Below are 21,983 nucleotides of genomic sequence, written 5' to 3'. Positions count from 1 at the left end.
CCAAATACTGAACAAGGGACCACAAATCTAATATAATAAAACGCACCCTCAACGTTCTCAGGACAACGTTCTGAAGCCATCTGACGTCACTCCCAGGCTGAAGGGTTCGTGGATTCGTGGTGTGAAGCCTTCAAGCCAGCCAGCCATCTCTGCCCTGCCCTCGCGTCAAACGTCATGACGTCGAGGGCGGAAAAAAAAACCCAAACAAATCTGGCAGCGAAGCGTCAGGGAAGGAGGCGGCGCTCCCGACGTCTAGCCTTCCCTTCGCTGTGTTCCGCCTTCTTCTGACGTCAAGGATGACGTCAAAAGAAGGCGGAACACAGCGAAGGGAAAGCTAGACGTCGGGAGCACCGCCTCCTTCCCTGACGCTTCGCTGCCAGAACCGCCACGGAGGTAAATTTAAAAAGAAGAAAAAAAACAAAAAGGGATGTTGGGGGGAGAGAAGAGGGTGGCCAGTAAAGTAGAACAATGGGAGCGGGAGGGCAGGGGAGAAACGACAGCATGGATGCGAAGGGGGGGGGGCATGGATGCGAAGGGGGGGGGAGAAGAGGGCGGGCCAGGCTGGGACATGGGAGAGAGAGGAGCATGGATGCGAGGGGGGGTCATGGAAGGGAGAGAGGGGACTTGCTGGAAAAGGATGAATGGAGGCGGCAGGGGACAGAGGAGCATGGATGGGCATGGATTGGGAGGGCAGGGCTCAGGGAGCGAGGGGAATTGCTGGAAAGGGATGAATGGAGGGGGCAGGGGACAGAGAAGCATGGATGGGCATGGATTGGGAGGGCAGGACTCAGGGAGAGAGGGGAATTGCTGGATAGGGATGAATGGAGGGGACAGATGGGCATGGATGGATATGGATTGCAGGGCAGGCCTCAGGGAGAGAGGGGAATTGCTGGATAGGGATGAATGGAGGGGCCAGGTGACAGAGGAGCATGGATGGGCATGGATTGGAAGGGCAGGACTCAGGGAGAGGGGAATTGCTGGATAGGGATGAATGGAGGGGACAGATGGGCATGGATGGATATGGATTGCAGGACAGGGCTCAGGGAGAGAGGGGAATTGCTGGATAGGGATGAATGGAGGGGCCAGGTGACAGAGGAGCATGGATGGGCATGGATTGGAAGGGCAGGACTCAGGGAGAGGGGAATTGCTGGAAAAGGATGAATGGAGGGGGCAGGGGACAGATGGGCATGGATTGGGAGGGCAGGGCTCACACTCTCTCTCTCATATACAATGTCTTTTTGACTCTCACTCTCACACACTCTGTCTCACACTGTATCACATTCACTCTCTATGTGCCACACAGTCACTCACACACTCACTTGGTCTCATACACTCACTCTCACAGAGAATCTGTGTCTCAGACACACTCTCTCTCTCACCCACACACACACACTCTCTCTCACACTGTGTCTCACATACACACTTGCACACACTCTCATTCTCACACACACACTCTCTCACAAACACACTCACACCCAGACTCACTCTCTCTCTCACACACTCACACTTTCACTCTGACTCTCAAACAGTCACTCTCACATACACTCTCCCAAACATACACACTCCGAGGAAAACCTTGCTAGCGCCCGTTTCATTTGTGTCAGAAACGGGCCTTTTTTACTAGTTAGAAATAAAAACATGTAGACAAAAATTGAACTCGGAACCTCGGCATGTTACAGTGGAGAAATAAAATCAGAAATGTATTTCTTTTTTCTACTGAACACAATAAAATGATATCCGCTATGCACATTTCTCAAGCTAACAAATTTCAGTTAATAAATTCAAAATAAAATGTCTTTCCTACCTTTGTTGTCTGGTCATTTTATTTTTCCATTATGTTGGTTCAAGTTTCTCTTTTCCACTTTCCTGTCTTTCTGTTAATTCTCCTTCAAGCAGCTGCTCTTCATTTGTCTTTTCTCCACTCTCATTCCATTCCCTCACTACACTGACATATTGATGTTTGTTTCATTTTAGCTCTTTCCTATCTTCCTGCTCTCTGTCCACTCAAATTTCATCTTCTAATCCTTTTCCTTTTTACTTTTCAGATACCTATCTGATTTCCATCTCCTTCTTTCACCCACTAGCTCTCCTATTCCCCATCTCCAGCCTTCCATCTTCAATCTACTCCCCATAATCACTATCATCCTCTCATTCATTTCCTTACCACCCCCTTGGCCTTCCACATGGTTCCGCCAGCCCAGTGTCTGCCTTCTCCAGCCTTCCATCTTCAATCTACTCCCCGTAATCACTATCATCCTCTCGTTCATTTTCTTACCACCCCCTTGGCCTTCCACATGGTTCCGCCAGCCCAGTGTCTGCCTTCTCCAGCCTTCATCTTCAATCTACTCCCCGTAATCACTATCATCCTCTCGTTCATTTCCTTACCAACCCCTTGGCCTTCCACATGGTTCCACCATCCCAGTGTCTGCCTCCTTCCAACCATTCTAGCCCAGCATCTGCTCCCTCTTTCTCCTCTCTCCACCCTCTATCCCCTCCTAGCATCTTCCTGTCCTTTCTCTCTTTCCTCTTGCCCCTTCCCTCAGGGGTCAGCATTTCTCTCCCTCTTCCCTCCCACCCACATTCCAGCATTTCTCCCTCACTGTCTTCTACCCCTGGATCCTACATCTCCCTCCTTCTTCTACATCTCCCTCCTTCTTCTCCCTCCTCCACCCTCATGTTCAACATTGTTTTCTCTTTTCCTCTCACCCTTGCATCCCAAGTCTAACATCTGTTTCCCCCTTGCAGCATCTCTCCCACCACAATGTATCATTTCTCCTTCATCCCTGTCTCCCCTGTGCAGTACCTTTTCCTCTCCTCCCTCCCAGGTCCAACATTTCTCCTTCTTTTGTCATTCACCCCTCCTTCCCTCCCCACCCTACCCTACATCCAGCAATTATCCCTCTATCTCCCCCCATATCCCAATAATGATCACCTTTCTTCTACTCTCCCATGCATGTCTCCCTCTCCTACACCCCCCTGCATCTCTCCCTCCCCTCCCTAACAATTTCCCTCACTCCTACACCCCCTGTGTAGCATCTCTCTTCTTTCCCTCCCCTCTACTCCCATGCCCAAGCAGCCCAACAATTTTATATTCTCTCCAACCCCCCCACTCCCATGCAGCATCAGGAGCATCACGGCACCGCAGCACGTTTCAAAGGGTTGCCAGCAGCATGTAAGAGAGAATTGCTGCGCTGCTGCTGGCTGACCCAGAAGCCTTCCCTCTGCTGCGTTCTTCCCAGGAAATTACATCATAGTTGGGGGGAAGACATGGCAGAGGGAAGCAGGGCCGTGCCTAGGGTCTCTGGCGCCCCCCTGCAGACTATCATTTGGCGCCCCCCCCCCCCCCCGGTGAAAATGATCGCTCACCACTTGCCACACTGACAGGAATTGTCAGCAATATTCTTAGAAACAAATTGCTATACATTGCAAAATAAGATAGCAGATGTAAATTCTCAAAGTGGACATATTCCAAACGCTAAAATGAAAATAAAATGATTTTTTTCTACCTTTGTTGTCTGGTGACTTTCTTTTTCCGATTATGCTGGCCCAGTATCTGAGTCTGCTGCTATCTGTCCTCAACTCCATTTCCAGGGCTTCCTTTCCATTTATTTCTTTACTTTCCTCCTTTCTTCTTCATTTCTTGCTCTATATCCATTTCCAGCAATTTCTTCTCTCTCCCTGTGTCCTGCCCTCCCATCCATGTCCATTCTTGTCCCTCTCTGCCCTTCCCTCCTCCATCCATAGCCAGCAATCCTCCTCTCTCCCCTCCCCTCCATTTCCAGCAATTTGTCCTCTCCCTGGGCCCCCATGTCCATCCTTGTCCCTCTCTGCCCTTCCCTCCTCCATCCATAGCCAGCAATCCTCCTCTCTCCCCTCCCCTCCATTTCCAGCAATTTGTCCTCTCCCTGGGCCCCCATGTCCATCCTTGTCCCTCTCTGCCCTTCCCTCCTCCATCCATAGCCAGCAATCCTCCTCTCTCCCCTCCCCTCCATTTCCAGCAATTTGTCCTCTCCCTGGGCCCCCATGTCCATCCTTGTTTCTCTCTGCCCTTCCCTGCTGCATCCATAGCTAGCAATCCTCCTCTCTCCCCTCCCCTTCCAGCAATTTGTCCTCTCCCTGGGCCCTGCTGCTGCCCTCCCATCCATGCGTCTCTGCCCTCCCATCCATGCCCTCCCATCCATGCCTGTCTCTCTGCCCTCCCATCCATGCCTGCCATAGGCGGTCGGTGGCCCAACTGTTTGGGGAGGCTAAAGGGGGCGGGGTTAGGGGTGGGCCAGGGGTGTGTTGTCAAACACTCCATAAGTGTTTGACAACACACAGAAAAAAAAATAAGTAAAAATAAAAGTCACAGTTAATACCTTTTATTAAATTTAGATATTAGATATGTATCATATGTCAAAGAATAAAGTGGTTGCTCGAAGCATATATACTAAACACAATCGCTCAACTGCGTAGCTGACATGCATTAGAAAATAAAAATTATTCTTTGGACGCATGCCAAAAATGAAATTACCACAAGAGCCATGCGGTAGCCGGGCAGTAACTCCAAATTGGCATGCATTGGACGCGCGTAGGTACCTGTGCAGCTTTATAAAAGGGCCTCATAGAGTATGAAGAAATCTTGGTGCCATAAAATAAATTAATAATCAAAGGTAAGACCACACTGGCTTATAAATAATGCAAATTATGAACGAGAATTGAAAAAGAAAAACTCATAAGGACAACCAACTTAAGCATCAATATGAAACAGCTGGACCAAGCTTGATAGAACCGTGATAAGACAACCTCGTGCCAGTAAATAATTTAATGAACAACCTAATCGAACACCACTTGCAAATGGTAAGAAATCAAAGTACAACCAAAATCAGACCACGAACTAGAAAATGTCATAAACAACACATACTCTCCCACCAATAATTAAACACAAAGAAACATTTACGGAGAACTGTTAATACAGAACAAGTGGCAGATGTAATATATTAAATGACGTATTGTTTAAGCTTGCTTCAAATGGAAAAAAGACATCAAATGGCAATACGACATGCCTGTTGGATGAAACACACTAACTCTGTTTGTGAATATGTGGAAGCAGCAGAACCATAACATAAAAAATAAAAAAATGTGGACGACACTAAGGCGGCTGGTCAAAAAAAGCACCAAATATGAAAAATAGCAAGTTGCCAAAAAACCATCACAAGATTTGCAGCTCTATTGGACCAAACAATACTAAATACCAGGGGCGTAGCTATGGGTGGGCCTGGATGGGCCCAGGCCCACCCAGTTTCGTCTCAGGCCCATCCTCACCTTCTCCCACCCCCGCCGTAGCGCTGCCTCCTCTCCTGCACTTCGCGGTCTCTGTCTCCCACCCTCACAGCAGCGCTTTCAATTTGCTATCAGCGCTGCCTGCCTGACAGCTGACAGACCCGGCGCAACGTCCTCCTGCTCCGGGGCCTTCCCTCTGCCGCGTTGATTCAACTTCCTGTTTACACAGGGTGGATTGTACGCGGCAGAGGGAAGGTCCCGGAGCAGGACGTCGTCGCGCCACGTCTGTCAGCTGTCAGGCAGGCAGCGCCAATAGAGCACTGCCACGGGGGTGGGAGACGGAGACCATGAAGTGCAGGAGAGGAGGCAGCGCCACGGTGGGAGAAGGTGAGTGGAGGCAGCGCCGATAATTTTAAATGTGCTGCGCGCTGCGTGTGTGGGGGTGGGGTTGGGGTTGTAGTGCCCACCCATCCAACCCGCTGGCCCACCCAAAAATTGTCTTCTGGCTACGCCACTGCTAAATACTAAGGGGTCCTTTGACTAAGCTGCATATGGATTTTTTTCTCGGATAAACATGCATATGAAAAGAATGAATCTGTAATTAAGAAAAATAGTGTTTGGATGCCCCCTTCCCAAATTAATCCTATGATACCAGCATTTGAGAGAATAGTCATTAGAGACATTGAGATTTTGGAAAACAGAAATAAACATCCATTCTTTAATATCTCTAAACATGAGAAGAAAGCAATTGATATGCTGAAGAAAGACAACAGTATTGTAATAAAACAGGCAGATAAAGGGGGAGCGGTTGTGCTGTTGGATAAAGACCAATACGTTGTTGATGGATTTTTACAAATGGCTTAATACAAGAGACAGTAATTTGAAATTTCAGGTTAAATTTAGTAAAAAGGAAATATCGTTTTTAGATATTAAAATTCAGTTATGATTTGGTAGGTTTATAACCATGCTATGTAGAAAAACTACAGACAGGAATACACTCCTACATTTTGATAGCTGTCGTGGAGGGGCATATTCGAACGCGAACGCCCATCTCCATGGGCGTCTTATCTCCGAGAACAGGTACGTGAAGGGGTGGGACAAACCGTATTTTTGAAAAAGATGGGCGTCCATCTTTTTTTTCGATAATACAGTTTGTGTCGTGCAAATGCATCGGATTTGTGCGGATTTGAGCTGGGCAGTATCGTCTTTCAGCAATAATGGAAACTAAAGGCACCCAGCTCAAAAACTAACAAATCCAAGGCATTTGGTCGTGGGAGGGGCCAAGATTCATAGTGCACTGGTCCCCCTTGCATGCCAGGACACCAACTGGGCACCCTAGGGGGCACTTGTAACAAGAAAAAAAGTAAAATACCTCCCAAGTCCATAGCTCCCTTCCCTTGGGTGCAGAGCCCCCCAAACCCCCCCAAAACCCACTGCCCACAACTCTACACCATTACCATAGAACTTATGGCTGAAGGGGGTACAGTGGCTTTTGGGGAGGGGGTTTAGAGCGCTCCCAATTACCAGCACAAGTGTAATAGGTAGGGGGGATGGGCCTGGATCCACCTGGCTTAAGTCCACTGCACCCAGTAACAACTGCTCCAGGGACCTGCATACTGCTGTGATGGAGCTGGGTATGGCATTTGAGGCTGCCATACAGGCTGGCAAAAAAAGTTTTTAAAGTTGTTTTTTTTTTGGTGGGAGGGGGTTAGTGACCACTGGGGGAGTCAGGGGTGGTCATCTCCAATTCCCTCCGGTGGTCATCTGGTCATTTAGGGCACTTTTTTGGGACTTTGTGAAAAAAAGGACCCAAAAAAAGTGACCTAAATTCGCGCTAAAAACGCCTTTCTTTTTTCCATTATCAGCCGAGCACACCCATCTCTGCTCAGCCGATAAACACGTCCCAGTCCCGCCTTCACCACGCCTCCGAAACGCCCCCGTCAACTTTGTCCGTTTCCGCAACAGATTGCAGTTGGAGACACCCAAAATCGTCTTTCGATTATACCGATTTGGATGCCCATGGGAGAAAGACACCCATCTCCCGATTTGGGTCGAAATATGGGCATCTTTCTCTTTCGAAAATAAGCTGGATAGTCATGCTTCAAAATGTAATCTTCCTTCTTACAGCCATTTTTTTTATGTTTATTTATATTTATTAAGAAATAACAAAGCTTACAAATATAGCTTCAATCTTACATCAAACAAATTTCCAGCAATAAGCAAATATAACATTAACTGGTCCCCATCCACCATCTTGTCCCCCCCCCCAACTCTCCTACTCTCCCCCCAAACCATCCTTATATATCTAGTAAAGAAGGGTCAGATTGAGAAGACCACTTAACATATGGATCTCAAATGCGGTGATAGGATATTAAGCGACCTGTACGCATGGCTGTAAGCTTAGACATCAAATGGATATAGTTTAGCTTCCGCAGGACCACCTGGAGGCCAGGCAGAGTGTGCTGTTTCCATGCCTCTGCCAGCACTAGTTTGCTGGCCACAAACACCTGAATGGCCAATTGGTGGGCATATGTTTTGCTTCCCTGCAACCTGGCCGGCACACAAGAGGCAATATTCCATCTTCAGGAATAGTCCTAATTTTAGTGCACACTAAATCCGCTAGCACGCTTTAGTAAAAAGGCCCTTAATAAGGTGAAGTTAACTGGGTGCCGGTCTGAATATTGGTCAGAACCGGTTAACTTCCGTATAACAGCTGAGACCCGAATATTCAATGCTGGGAGCTGTGCGTGACCTGGCATTGAAAATCCGGGGTCAGTTCAGCCCACATCTTAGAGTGGCTCAGATGCCACTTACCAATATCAGGCAGATAGATTTTTTAGCTCTTTTAATCAGGGATTCATTGCACTTTTTGCGGTAACTTCTATGTAGCCTGCAAGCTAATTTTCACAAGAAAACTTCTGAGAAACTTTCCATGTTCCTTCTGATAGACTTTACATGTTCTTCAACAGGCTTCCTAGTGCCCAGGAAGTCCAGGGGAGGGGAGCATGGTTGGCTTTGGTGGGAGCTGGGAACTAATCTGATGATGCAGCCAACCAGCCAGAGTCCCCCCACCCCCCAATGGTACAGACCCTATAGTGGTGGATTCAAGTGCTCGTGGCCATTGAGGAAGGGAAGGGGTTTTGGATTTAGCACATACTTTTTTCAGTTGTAATTCATGGTGAGTTACCTTTAGGTACAGTAGGTATCTTCCTGTCCCTGGAGAGGTTATCATCTGAGGCAATGAACCCAAGATCACAAGAAGTTGCACATTGGAGTCCTGGGCAGTCACCCCTAACAATAACCTTGAGCACCAGCAAACTTTACAGGTACAAAGAGGGGCATTTTCAATATGACGTCTAAATCTATCTTTAGACCTTTTGCTAATGGCTCCCGTGTTAACCCAGTGGTAACCAGGCAGTGCACAGGGCTGCCCGATTACCACCAGGCAAGCCCCTGGTGCTGGAAAAAATAAAAGTATTTTTTCAGCGCTGGAAATGGTACGCGGTGGAGGTGTTATGGCATAAGCCAATCATCAGAATTAAATGTGTAGCATGATGTTGTGTTGGATCAGATACATATATATACACCAATATATTTGTGCAGCTTTTAAAAATACACTGCAGCAGAACTGGCTTTCATTCCAAAAGCCCTCTTCCCTCTCCCTTTGGGGAATATTTAAAAGACATTTACAAAGGTACTGCTGCAGTTGCAGGGACCTCACCTTGCCTTTTCTCATTCCTTAAACAAAAGACTTAAGACTGCTTTAAAGTTTTAAATTGACTATTCCTCTGATCAACACAAGATTGGACCTAACCAGAGGAGGCAAGGAGACAGGCAGGGAAAGGTGTAAAATCCAACTTAAAGACAAAGGACACCTGCTGGCTGCCCCAGACAAATCTTATCTATCACAGAGAATCAAGCAGGAAGCCCTGTACATCAAAAGACCATTTGCCAGCAAAATCCAGACAGCAAGTCTCGTGATGTCATAAGACATGAGACCAAGACTCAGGGGTCGTGTGCAAACATGAGACCAGGACTCAGGGGTCATGTGCAAAAAACCAGGAAGCCAGCAACCAGATGCACATGGCCTGCTTCCCTGCAAAATAAGAGTATAAAAGGACAAGCTGTTCCCCCAAGAAGCAGACTCTCTCTTCTCTCTTCAAGACTCTCCCTCCAGGAGATTCTCTCTTCAGCACCAATCCAGATGCCTTGCTCCTGATCTGCAGTTCACCTGCCTCATGGCTCTTCAATGGACCACAAAATGCTTTTGCAACAGACTGCTTTGTAAGTTATAACTTTGATCTAGACCTGCTACTCTACCTTACTTAAGCACAGATTACCTGTAAAGATCTCTTAAAACCTACCTCTCGTGTGCAATTGTATATTAAATCAACCTTTTTGAAGCTAAAAATACGGTCTCTTTGTGTTCTGAGTATATGGTATCTTTTATATATACTTAATTTATTTAATTTATTGCAATTATCACCTTTGGTGATTGGTGGAGAAATTAATATCCTAAAACTTATAAATACAGCACCTGCTCTTAAATTATAAACAGTAGTGAGTGCTCTAGAGCTCTTTCCCCCAAGATAAATCATTTCTTGTAACAGGGGCAGGTACTACCATTGGACTGCATTGTAAAAGGGCCCCCTTATTGTGGGTAAATGGGGAGGTTACCACAAAATGCTTTAATACTTTTTCTGATGTTTCCCCAGACACTAAGCCCACATTAGGGCTTAGTGAGAGTTAGTAAAAAGGGCCTCTCATTTATTTCAGAGGGTTTCTTTCACTTTTATTTTATATTTCACTGGTTACTTGTCCATCTCAGTGCTTTATGTTAATACAAATAAGAAATTATAATTTTAAATTAAAAAAATCACAAAATAAGAACAAATATGAGAATACATAACAATAATATACAGTAAAATAACAGGTCTTGTGCTTCCTCTAATGCTTTTGGCCCTTTCAGCCTGCTGTTGGGATAAGGGGTCTAATGTTCCAATCACGCCTTGGAAAAGGTGAGTCTTTTGACTAGTTCTAAAGTTGTTGTCAAGGCCTCTTAAGACTTAATATCTGTAAAGCCTTAATATCCTGAAGTATAACCTCAGCACACCTGAAGCCTCTTTATTTTCTGAAATGTACTTTATTGGATTAATAGATAGTTTACTCACAGTCAGATGTTCAGAAGTGTTGCCCCAGACTCCGTAATTCTAAGAGCTGTATCAGTGGTTAGAGGTAGAAATCTGAAGAAAGGCAGCATTATTGCAGAGGTGGCAAAACAGTTAAGCAGATGCAAGAAGTTCAGAGCTGGGTGGCTGGAATGTGCAATATCTTATGAGAAACAATGAATGAGGTAAAAAAAAATGGGTTCGTTACAAGGGGTTTAGCAGGACAAGTGCTGTCTGAAGCACGATGGAGAATGCCTCATGGAGAAAGAGAGGTCAAGGAGGGGCTCACACAAGCCCAGGGAGGATGAGGAAAGGGACCAAAAGGAGTCTGCCATCAGGTAGCAGGGGTGGACCTAGGGGCAGTCTTTCATTGGAGGGAAAGGTCATACCCAGCTGACTTCTCAGGACAGAGATAGTAAGAATGACCAGGAAATGAAGGCAGGTAGACAAAAGAGCCAAGCCTGGCGGAGAAAGAGAGGAGGTCTTTGCAGGAGAATAGACCAATAGTAACAGACTTTATACAGACAAACAGAGGTGACTACACCACATGTGAGACTACATTACACACAATGCATTGCTCATATATCTTTGCAGTGAGGACTGCAGCAGTAAAATCCTTAGAAATGAGAATAACAGTAAAGGCATTAAACACATTTTAGGGTCACACTATAAATTAATGCAATGCTGTTAGAGGACAGAACAGTTGTGGTATGAGGATAGAGGAAGTTTATTTGGCTTTAGTTCACACCTTTATCAGTAGTTGTTTTAGATGAGTTATATTCAGGTATACTAGATATTTCAGAGAAATATAGAAAAATGAAGGCAGATGTCTACTATCCCTTCCTCTCTCCTAGAGATCCTTCATACCTGTCCCAAGATTTCTTGAATTCAGATACTGTTTTCCTCTCCACCATTTCCATTGGGAGGCCATTTCACAAGTTCACCACCCCTTCCATGAAGAAGTATTTCCTCGGTTTACTTCTGAGTCTATCTCCTTTCACCTTCATCCTCTGCTTCCTCATACCACAGCTTCCTTTCAATTGAAAGAGACTCACATCCTGTGCATTTATTCCGCATAGGTATGTAAATGTCTCTCTCATATCTCCCCTCTCCCCCCTTTCTTCCAAAGTATGCATATTGTGAAACTACCGCCAGGCTACCACGCGCCCCTGGTAGTAATTTCAGATTTGGCATGTGCCCATAATGCCTGGATGATTTATTCATTTCCTCCCATGCAGCCCGTTTCCATACGTCTGTCTCCATGCGCTTTATGATGAAGACTATTAGGACCAATAGGAGTGAGGGAAGCTCAGGGAATGCTGCAGCTGCACAGACTAGCGTCTAGTGGTACTTCTTAAAATGTGGCTATGGGGGCAGCGAAAAAGCACCCAACCCATGGCCAAGGGCTAAAAACCTGCAACCCGTGGCTTTCTCAGAAATTCCACAGGCGGTTAATGGAAACAGCCCATTTGGCAGTATTCCCACCAACATTGCATCACCGTGGAGACCCAGACCAAGGTATCGGCCTGCTTGTCCGACATTGCTGCATGGATGTCCAACCGCCACCTGAAACTGAACATGTCCAAGACCGAGCTTATCGTCTTTCCACCAAAGCCCACCTCTCCTCTTCCTCCTCTCTCGATCCCAGTTGATAACACCCTCATCGTCCCCGTCTCATCTGCCCGCAACCTCTGAGTCATCTTCGACTCCTCCCTCTCATTCTCTGCGCATATCCAGCAGACAGCCAAGACCTGTCGCTTCTTCCTCTTTAACTTCAGCAAAATTCGCCCTTTCCTCTCTGAGCACACCACCCGAACTCTCATCCACGCACTCATTACCTCTCGCCTTGACTACTGCAACCTTCTCCTCACTGGCCTCCAACTTAGCCATCTATCCCCCCTTCAATCCATTCAGAACTCTGCTGCACGTCTTATATTCCGCCTGAACCGAAATACTCATATCACCCCTCTCCTCAGGTCGCTTCACTGGCTTCCGATCAGATACCGCATACAGATATGACCCAGTATGGTCGACGAACAGCAGCCCAGGTGAAGAGCTCCCGAGCCAAGGGTGCTCCGGGACCGACCAGAACCACCAGGCTGCGGCTGGAATAGCAATCCGAACGTCCAAACGTCCAACGATCATGATTAGGCAACAGAGGTGAGCCGTAACTGTTTATCACGGCTTCGGGCGACCACCCCACGACAACACCATTGCCGAACACAGCGCTGCTGGTGACCAGGCCTGACCACGCGACCGGTGGAGGCCTAACCACGCAGCTGGCGGAAAGAGATCCGACCGCAGGGTGGTCACCCACCTAGAACAGAGACACCCACTTACAACAGAATATAAAATAGGCGACACGAGATATGAAAATGTTGATCAACGCGCGGAAGGCGGAGTGCCAGACAACCCGCTGATGACTGGAAGTTACTCCGGACGAAATCGCCGATTGTACGCTACGTGCGCTACATGGGAACAAGCCTCTACTCCACCCGACACCGACACTACAAACGTTTTCTCATTGCTGCGGCCGGGGGCGTATCGTGGCCATCGACCTACCTCGTGGTTGTGGCGGTTCCCGAATGGACGAGGCCAGACCGTGCAGGAATCGGCCAACTTCTTCACCTGACGACCTCGTGGGAGACCGGTGCAGGTCTGGCCACCCTGATCCGAATTGAGGTGCTGAATCCGACCGATAAGGGACCAGCGGACCGGGAAGATCTGCTGAGGCTCCAGCCCGAGTAACCTAGGGAGAGCCGCGGCCATCGGCTTACCTTGAGGATACGGCGGGCCCGACTGAACGAGGCCTAGCCATGCCAGGATTGGCCGACCTTGCCAGCTGATGACCCTCACGGGAGACCGCTACGAGTCAGATCACCCAGGTCAGTGTCAGAGTGCTGAGAAAAGCCCTCAGAAATTCGCGCGCCCCCGGAAGGGGCACAACATGAGGAGACACCGGATCGATCCGAAGTGGATGGAGAGCTGCATGATCGGCCATGCAAGGGATCACAAGCCCTAGGCAGACGGGAACTGCCAGGGGACCGCACGAACGCGGCATTCCGCTGCGGGAAAACTCGATCCAAGCGCCCGGGGATCAGGGTGCGGAGACCCGAAGGAAACCATAGCGGCTAAGCTACCAGCGAAGATTGCTGATGCCGAGACCCTGCTTGAGCACTGCTTCAGCGACCCAGAGCACACTTATAGTTTGTCTGTTCTTGTCTATTTGCATGTTTGCATCCTGCTCTGCTTAAATACCTCGTAAGGTCACAGTGATAGGCAAAGCTCTTATTCTTACCGATCTAACTATTGCCCGAGCTCATATTCTAACTGATCTAATTATCACTATATGCCTAATACACGTTCATGCTGTTCTAATTAGTGTTACAGCAAAACAGAACTAGCTTGCTTTGCTCAAGGACATTGATCACAATGCAATAGACTCTGTCTGTTTAATTGCTAGATCTGCTTGCTGCTCTGCCTGAGTGTATGGTAAAGCTCATATTGTTAGACACTGCTATATTTTTACATGTCTCAATTGCACTGCTTTTAACGCATACTTACAATTGCTTCTAAATGTACCACTTTGATACCTGATTATAACTGTTTCTAACTGTATTGCATTACAAATATGAATACTAACAAGCTACTGATAATAATCTACCTCATTCCCATAATCTACCACGCAAGGACCACCCCCAACATCAACAACAACCCAACCACAATTCACCAACTCTATGTACAACCTACTAACAACTTACCAGACCAAAAGCACAATAACCAACCTAAAGAAAAACCCCCCACATATGAACACCACCAACAGAAAGAGAAAAAAACCCCCAACAATGATAAATTCAACCGCCGAGGAAACAGACAATTAAAAAAATAAACACATCCAACCTCCCTACAGAACAATACCGCTCAATCCGAGTAGGATATATCAACGCTAGATCAGCAGTAAGCAACTCAGTAGACATACTAGACTGGATCACCACAGAGAATGTAGACCTTTTCTTCATCACGGAAACATGGTTCCACAGCCCTACAGATCCTGCCATCATAGAGACATGCCCACCGGAATACAAAATCACCCACTGGACAAGAAATGGAAAAAGAGGTGGCGGAATAGCCATAATTTACAAATCCGAATTCACCATCACAACCACTGGCGAATCCACCTCACCACAGCTCGAAATCGCTTCGACAAATATCATTCATCCAAACCTACAAGGACACCTTAGCGCAATCCTATTCTACAGACCACCAGGAAAATGGAAAGACTCCCAAGCACAACTCATGGACTTCATCTCGAACACATGTGTCTCTGCCTCAAACATCCTCATAATAGGAGAAATCAACCTACACCTCGAAGACGACACCTCAACAGGCACAGAAAATGCAAAGAATTCTTAAAACTCTGGGATTTACACGCACCTAATACTCAACCAATACACGAAAAAGGACACACATTAGACATCATTACACACAAATTCGACCCAGACTCAACTCTCCTACTTACAGACATATGATGGACACCCACACCATGGACAGACCACTATAAAGCATATGTCTCCCTCCACTGGCGAAAAATGCATAAAAATGCAATCAACAAACAAGAACGAACTACATACACCACGAGAGGAAAAATAGACCCTACAACATTTTGGCAACAGGTCTACCAAAATGAATGGTCAACAAATACAGACACCATCCAATTCCTCCAAGAATGGGATGACATATGCAAAACAACACTAGACACAATTGCCCCAATCAAAACCAGAACATCACGCAGGAAAAAATCAAATCCATGGTTCACCGAAGAGCTGAAAAAACTCAAGACACAAGTCAGAAAACTAGAACGCGCATGGAATAAAAAGAAAGATGAACACACACTGAATGCCTGGAAATCACTTTGGAGGAAATACAAATACACCATAAAACAAACTAAAAGACTACACTACAAAACAATGATTGGACCAAACTACAAAGACACACACAAACTCTTCTACCTTGTAAATAAACTGCTAGACACCACACCAGTTACAAACAACAGCAAAGATATACCAGGGGTCGACGACCTCGCGAAATACTTCAAGGAAAAAATTATACAATTAAGACTTAAAATACTCACCAGCCCTAGTGAATACGCCACACTCCTAAATTGTCTAGACCCAGAAGACGGAATATACCCAGCAGACAGGATCTGGACCGAATTCGAATTACTGTCAGAGGACCTCATCTCTAAAATGCTCAAAAGATTCGCGAAATCCCATTGCAAACTAGACATCTGCCCAAACAACATCATGAAATCAGCTCCTCAACAATTCATAATAGACCTAACGAACCACGTGAACTTCATGCTACAAAATGGACTCTTCCCAAAGGAAAACTTTTACTCACCCCAATACCCAAAGACACAAAGAAAAATGCAAGTGAAATAACCAACTACAGACCAGTAGCATCCATTCCACTAATAACCAAAATAACTGAAGGGATGGTAACCAAACAACTCACAAATTATCTCAACAAGTTTTCAATACTACATGATGCCCAATCAGGATTTCGGTCAGATCACAGCACAGAAACAGTATTAATTACCCTAATGACCAAATTCAAACAAATGATTGCTACCGGCACCAACATACTCCTCTTACAATTTGACATGTCAAGTGCCTTTGATATGGTCGATCACGGAATACTATTACACATACTTGAATATTTTGGCATCGGAGGCAATGTCCTAAACTGGTTCAAAGGGTTCCTAACCTTGCGCTCATATCAAGTCACATCAAATTCAACTACGTCTGCTGCATGGACACCTGAATGTGGAGTACCGCAAGGATCCCCCCTCTCGCCAACTATTTTCAACCTAATGATGATCCCCTTAGCAAAACTTCTATCAAATCACAACCTTAACCCTTACATATACGCAGATGATGTAACGATATATATTCCTTTCAAACAAAACATTAACGAAATCTCCAACGAAATCAACCAAAGTCTGCACATCATGAATACCTGGGCAGATTCATTCCGATTGAAACTGAATGCTGAAAAAACTCAATGCCTCATACTTACCTCCCAATATAACACGAATAAATTTACCGCCATTAACACACCTAATCTACATCTGCCAATCTCCGATACTTTAAAAATCCTTGGAGTCACTATGGACCGCCACCTAACACTTGAGACTCACGCAAGTAACACAACCAAAAAGATGTTCTACTCCATGTGGAAACTGAAAAGAATAAGACCATTCTTTCCAAGATCCGTCTTCCGCAGCCTAGTGCAATCACTCGTACTCAGCCATCTGGACTACTGCAACTCACTATACGCAAGCTGTAAAGAACAAATACTGAGGAAACTTCAAACAGCCCAGAATACAGCAGCCAGACTCATCTTCGGAAAACCAAAATAAGAAAGCGCAAAACCCTTACGTGAGAAACTGCACTGGCTCCCAATCAAGGAACGTATCACCTTCAAAGTATGCACCTTAGTCCACAAAATCATTCACGGTGAAGCCCCTATATACAGTACATGTCTGATTTAATAGACCTGCCACCCAAAAATGTTAAAAGATCATCCCGAACTTTCCTCAATCTCCACTTCCCTAACTGCAAAGGCATAAAATACAAAGTACTGCATGCATCAACCTTCTCTTATATGAGCACGCAACTCTGGAATACACTACCATGCAACCTGAAAACGATCTACGAATTAACCGACTTCCGCAAATGATTGAAGACTTATCTCTTTGAGAAAATTTACTGCAAAGATCAAAACACATGAAGTCCATACACACTAATAGAAATGCGTCAATACACTTTCCTCTAAATTCTCTTACCCCGTATTTTCACCATAACTAAAACCCCACCCACATATAAAATTGTTATACCCCAATGTTCTCTTGCTATTGTTCTATCGCCCTATCTTTTCTCATTGTAACATTCCATTGTTTCTATGCCCCAAATGATGTTTTGACCTGACTTTGTCTTCCCGTAACTCCTCACAGTGTAACCCATAATCGTACTGTAACACATTGTATTTCCATCATTCACAATGTATTGTAAGCCACAGAGAGCCCGCAAATAGGTGGGAAAATGTGGGATACAAATGCAATAAATAAATAATAAATAAATAAATAAAATACAGTTCAAGCTTCTCCTTCTCACCTACAAATGCACCCAGTCTGCAGCCCCTCATTACCTCTCCACCCTCATCTCCCCTTACGTTCCCGCCCGAAACCTCCGTTCACAGGACAAATCCCTCCTCTCAGTACCCTTCTCCACCACCGCCAACTCCAGGCTCCGCCCATTCTGCCTCGCCTCACCCTATGCGTGGAATCAACTTCCTGAGGCCCTACGCCAAGCCCCCTCCCTACCCATCTTCAAATCCTTGCTCAAAGCCCACCTCTTCAATGTTGACTTCGGCACCTAACCTTATACCTCTCAAGGAACCTAGACTGCCCCAATTTGACTGCCACTACTTGATTGTCTGTACATTTGTCCATTAGATTGTAAGCTCTTAGAGCAGGGATTGTCCTTCTATGCTATATTGTACAGCGCTGCGTAACCCTAGTAGCGCTTTAGAAATGTCAAATAGTAGTAGTAGTAGTAGAGACAGCCCTGGTGTCTTCAAATTACTGAAAGTCTTTGACAAAGGTCCTACCTCAGAGAGACACTTCCTATTTTCAAACTCACTATAAGTTATAGTGTGAAACAGAAACTGAATTCTTGCTCTCATTTCCTGTAAGAATCATGGCTGCTGCAACGCCTGCTGAGAGTCTGCGAGATGAAGCTTCTTGTTCTATCTGTCTGGATTATTTTACAGATCCAGTGACTACAGACTGTGGACACAACTTCTGTCGCTCCTGTATCACTCAGAGCTGGGAGGGGAGAGACACAGACTTCCCCTGTCCCCAGTGCAGGGCAATGTCTCTGCAGAGAAACCTCAAACCTAACAGGCAGCTGGCAAATATGACAGAAATGGTGAAAAAGCTCAGTCAGACTTCAGTGAGACCCAAAGAGGAGAACCTGTGTGAGAAGCATGAAGAGAAGCTTAAGTTGTTTTGTGAAGAGGTTCAGAAAATTATCTGCCTTATTTGTAGAGAGTCCAGAGATCACAGATCTCACACTGTGATCCCCATAGAGGAGGCTGTGCAGGAATACAAGGTGCGTGTATTTAATTAAATTACTGAAAAATTTTCTTCACTCAACGTGTAATTAAACTCTGGAATTCGTTGCTGGAGAATGTGGTGAAGGCAGTTAGCTTGGCAGAGTTTAAAAAAGGGTTAGACAGCTTCCTAAAGGACAAGTCCATAGACTGCTATTAAATGGACTTGAGAAAAGTCCACTAATTCAGGAATAATATGTATAGAATGTTTGTACATTTGGGGAGCTTGCCAGGTGCCCTTGGCCTGGATTGGCCGCTGTCAGAGATGGGATGCTGGGCTCGATGGACTTTTGGTCTTTTCCCGGTATGGCATTACTTATGTACATTTTCAATCTCATAAAACTAAACAGAGTTGAATTAGTTTGAAACATGAGCAGTAAGATCAATCATCAAAACTTGAAACCTGGCTGCTCTCTATTTGGGCATCTTTCATATACATTCAGGGGTCAATACTCAGCTTGTGAGATGTGGCCCTGAAGGAATACAGGTATTGCCAATACTCCTTGCTGTACCCGACTACTGAAACAGGTAAAGTTATGGCACCTTGTGTGTGGTGCAGTTTACCTGGTTAGGGGGGAAAGGGAATGGGGCATGATATACCACCTTTTTTTGTGCCTTTTACAACTACGTTCAAAGTGGTTTACATGAAGGGATAAAGTTTTTAAATTGGGTTGTTTTTTGTTGGGAGGGGTTAGTGACCATTGGGGGAGTCCAGGGAGGTCATCCCCGATTCCCTCCAGTGGTCATCTGGTCAGTTGGGGCACTTTTTTGGGACTTGTTCGTGAAAAAAAAAGGGTCCAAAAAAAGTGACCTAAAATCGCGGTAAAAACACCTTTAGTTTTTCGATTATTAGCTAAAGACGCCCATCTCTCCTCGGCCGAAAACCACGCCCCAGTCCCGCCTTCACCACGCCTCCGACACGCCCCCCGTCAACGTTATTCGTTCCCGCGACGGAGTGCAGTTGAAGACGACCAAAATCGGCTTTCGATTATACCAATTTGTTCGCCCACGGGAAACGGACGCCCATCTCCCGAACATGGGCGTTTTTCTCCTTTCGAAAATAAGCTGGATAGTATATACAGGTGCTTATTTGTACCTGCCGCAATGGAGGGTTAAGTGACTTGCCCAGAGTCACAAGGAGCTGCAGTGGGAATCAAATCCAGCTCCCTAGGATCAAAGTCCACAGCACTAACCATTAGTCTACTCTTCCACTCCGTATGTGGCACTGGAACTGAATATCACTGGTATCCACATATCTCCCACCCTGACTCTGCCCCCAGATCACCCCTCCACTGTCTGGAGAAAGGAGAAAGAGAAAGAAACATTTCACATTTACTGCCGAGTCTGAAATTGTGGTTATAAAAATAACAAAACAAAAAAAACAGCACCACGGGCCTTTAAAAATGGAACACAGTTCTTTAATGAATGAGCCTTGACAAAAAGACCCGACACGGGCCGTGTTTCGGTGAATAGCACCTGCGTCAGGGGTCACAGTGATGATGTGGAAAACTTGGGGAATAACTCGAATATATTCCTCTACAATATATTATTCCTTACCCTACGTCTCATGTAGTAAAAGCTACAAAGCACCAAGGCACTTTCACTTTCTGTATCCCCGTGGTGCTGTTTTTTTTGTTTGGACTTTAGTTTGTACTTCGTTCCCTTTCTTTTGTTATATCTAGGTTATAAAAATAATCACATGCTAATCAAGGATGGTTTAATATTCACAGGAAAAGCTTGAAATGCACCTGGAGCCTCTGAGAAAGGATCTGGAAGATCTTCTGAAGTTTAAATCTACTGAAGGGAGGAAAGCTGAAGAGCTGAAGGTGGGTGTCTGTGTCTCCTTCTGAGCCAGTTCCTACAGGGTTTTTGTTCCTCTCACTACATCAATCCCCTGAATCATCTGAATAAGAGAATAATAGAATTCAATCTGCCTCGTTACTAATAGTATGTTTTCAGCCAATAAGGACCCAAAAAATAGTTTACATATTATAAATATTGCTTCCTTATTCGCTGAGAACAGGCAGATTCTGAATCCGTATGTGGAACAAAGGAAAATTGTACCATTGTATTTCTTGCAGAGAGGTAGTGTGGTGTGGGCTGCAAAATGGGAAAGGAGAACTGGGCTCCGGCTTGATCCAGTCCAGCAGTGTAGAGTGGGGGTCTTCGGGGCTGTTGTGGTGCCAGGAAGGATGGCTGCAGGGCTGAGTGCACCAGGTCCTGTTAGGGGGCAGGAACTGTAGTAGCAGCACAGTCATGGGAACCTGTGCATGCCTGAAAAGGTCTCAAGTTCACTGGGTAAATCTCTCTTATCCGCACCCTTCTCCTCTACTGCTAACTCCAGACTCCGTCCCTTTTATCTTGCTGCACCATATGCCTGGAGTAGACTTCCTGAGCCAGTGCATCAAGCTCCATCGCTGGCCACCTTCAAATCCAAGCTAAAAGCCCACCTTTTTGATGCTGTTTTTAACTCCTAACCTTTTCACTTGTTGATGACGCTTCTCTTCCCCGCTTTAATAGTCCATTGCCCCTTACTTGTCCTGTCTGTCTGTTTTGACCCTTATCCCTTATTTGTCCTGTCTGTCTGTCCTAATTAGATTGTAAGCTGTCTTGAGCAGGGACTGTCTCTTCATATTCAACTGTAAAGCGCTGCGTACGCTTGGTGGCGCTATAGAAATGATAAGAAGTAGTAGTAGTAGTGTGGGGAAGCAGAGCGAGAGGTAGGCAAGAGCCTGCAGAAGAGAAAATAGTAAGTTCAAGGCCCACTGGGGAAAACATTGGCCAGAATTGGGACCATGCTGAGCTCCAAAGTGTGGCAGCTGGCTGGCCATGTTGATGTGAGTCTGGGAAACCAATTTGAGAATCAGTTGGCCCAAAGCAGGATCCCCAACAAACCCAGAATTTTGTGCATTGGTGCATGCATATTCATGAGATCGCGGGACCACACAGGACCCAAAAAGAAAGTGGAGCAAAGAGTGGAACAGAGCCAGGGCTCAGTGGGGAGGACAGAAGTGAGAGTGGAGGAAGAGAAGCAACAGCGGAGGTCTTTTAATGTTTCTGAGTTATGGAAGGTTTTTTAAAGCCAACGATTGGAGTTCGGAGAACACTGATTGGTGTCCAGAAAGTATTCTGAGGCTTATTACTTCCTTTTTATCTTGGAGCTATTACATTTTGAGAGGGTATAATTGATTGGAGAAAAAAATGGTGACCTGTCAGCTATTCTCTGGAAATACATTCAGATCTCTGTGAAGGCATGAAAAGCAGGAAAATGCCTGTTAGTAATTTACCAGCTAAGATATCAGAGAAAAAGTAAGGCAGGGCAATAAAAAAATTATATACTCAGTATTCAGGATCTTAATTAATTCCTGAAGAATTTAA

General features: G+C 45.7%; 2 protein-coding genes across 3 annotated transcripts in view; one reads left to right on the top strand and one right to left on the bottom strand.

The window, feature by feature from the left end:
- LOC115468286 (E3 ubiquitin-protein ligase TRIM39-like) overlaps window positions 1-21,983 on the bottom strand; it is an 875,973-nt gene that overhangs the window by 310,293 nt on the left and 543,697 nt on the right. The gene's annotated exons all lie outside the window — the stretch shown is intronic.
- Window positions 1-21,983, top strand: part of LOC115468283 (E3 ubiquitin-protein ligase TRIM39-like) — a 572,298-nt gene that overhangs the window by 189,417 nt on the left and 360,898 nt on the right. Inside the window, exon 3 of one of the 2 annotated variants that reach the window (XM_030199883.1) lies at window positions 20,336-20,431. The exons of the other annotated variant lie outside the window; for it this stretch is intronic. Within the exon in view, the coding sequence (XP_030055743.1) occupies window positions 20,336-20,431 (96 nt within the window). The remainder of the gene's footprint in view (window positions 1-20,335; window positions 20,432-21,983) is intronic. 2 annotated transcript variants of the gene reach the window in all.

This window comes from Microcaecilia unicolor, chromosome 4 (assembly GCF_901765095.1).
Source record: "Microcaecilia unicolor chromosome 4, aMicUni1.1, whole genome shotgun sequence".
In the NCBI taxonomy this organism is placed as follows: domain Eukaryota; kingdom Metazoa; phylum Chordata; class Amphibia; order Gymnophiona; family Siphonopidae; genus Microcaecilia; species Microcaecilia unicolor.
The sequence above is the reverse complement of the archived record's forward strand: the minus strand, read 5'-3'. Positions and strand labels throughout refer to the sequence as shown.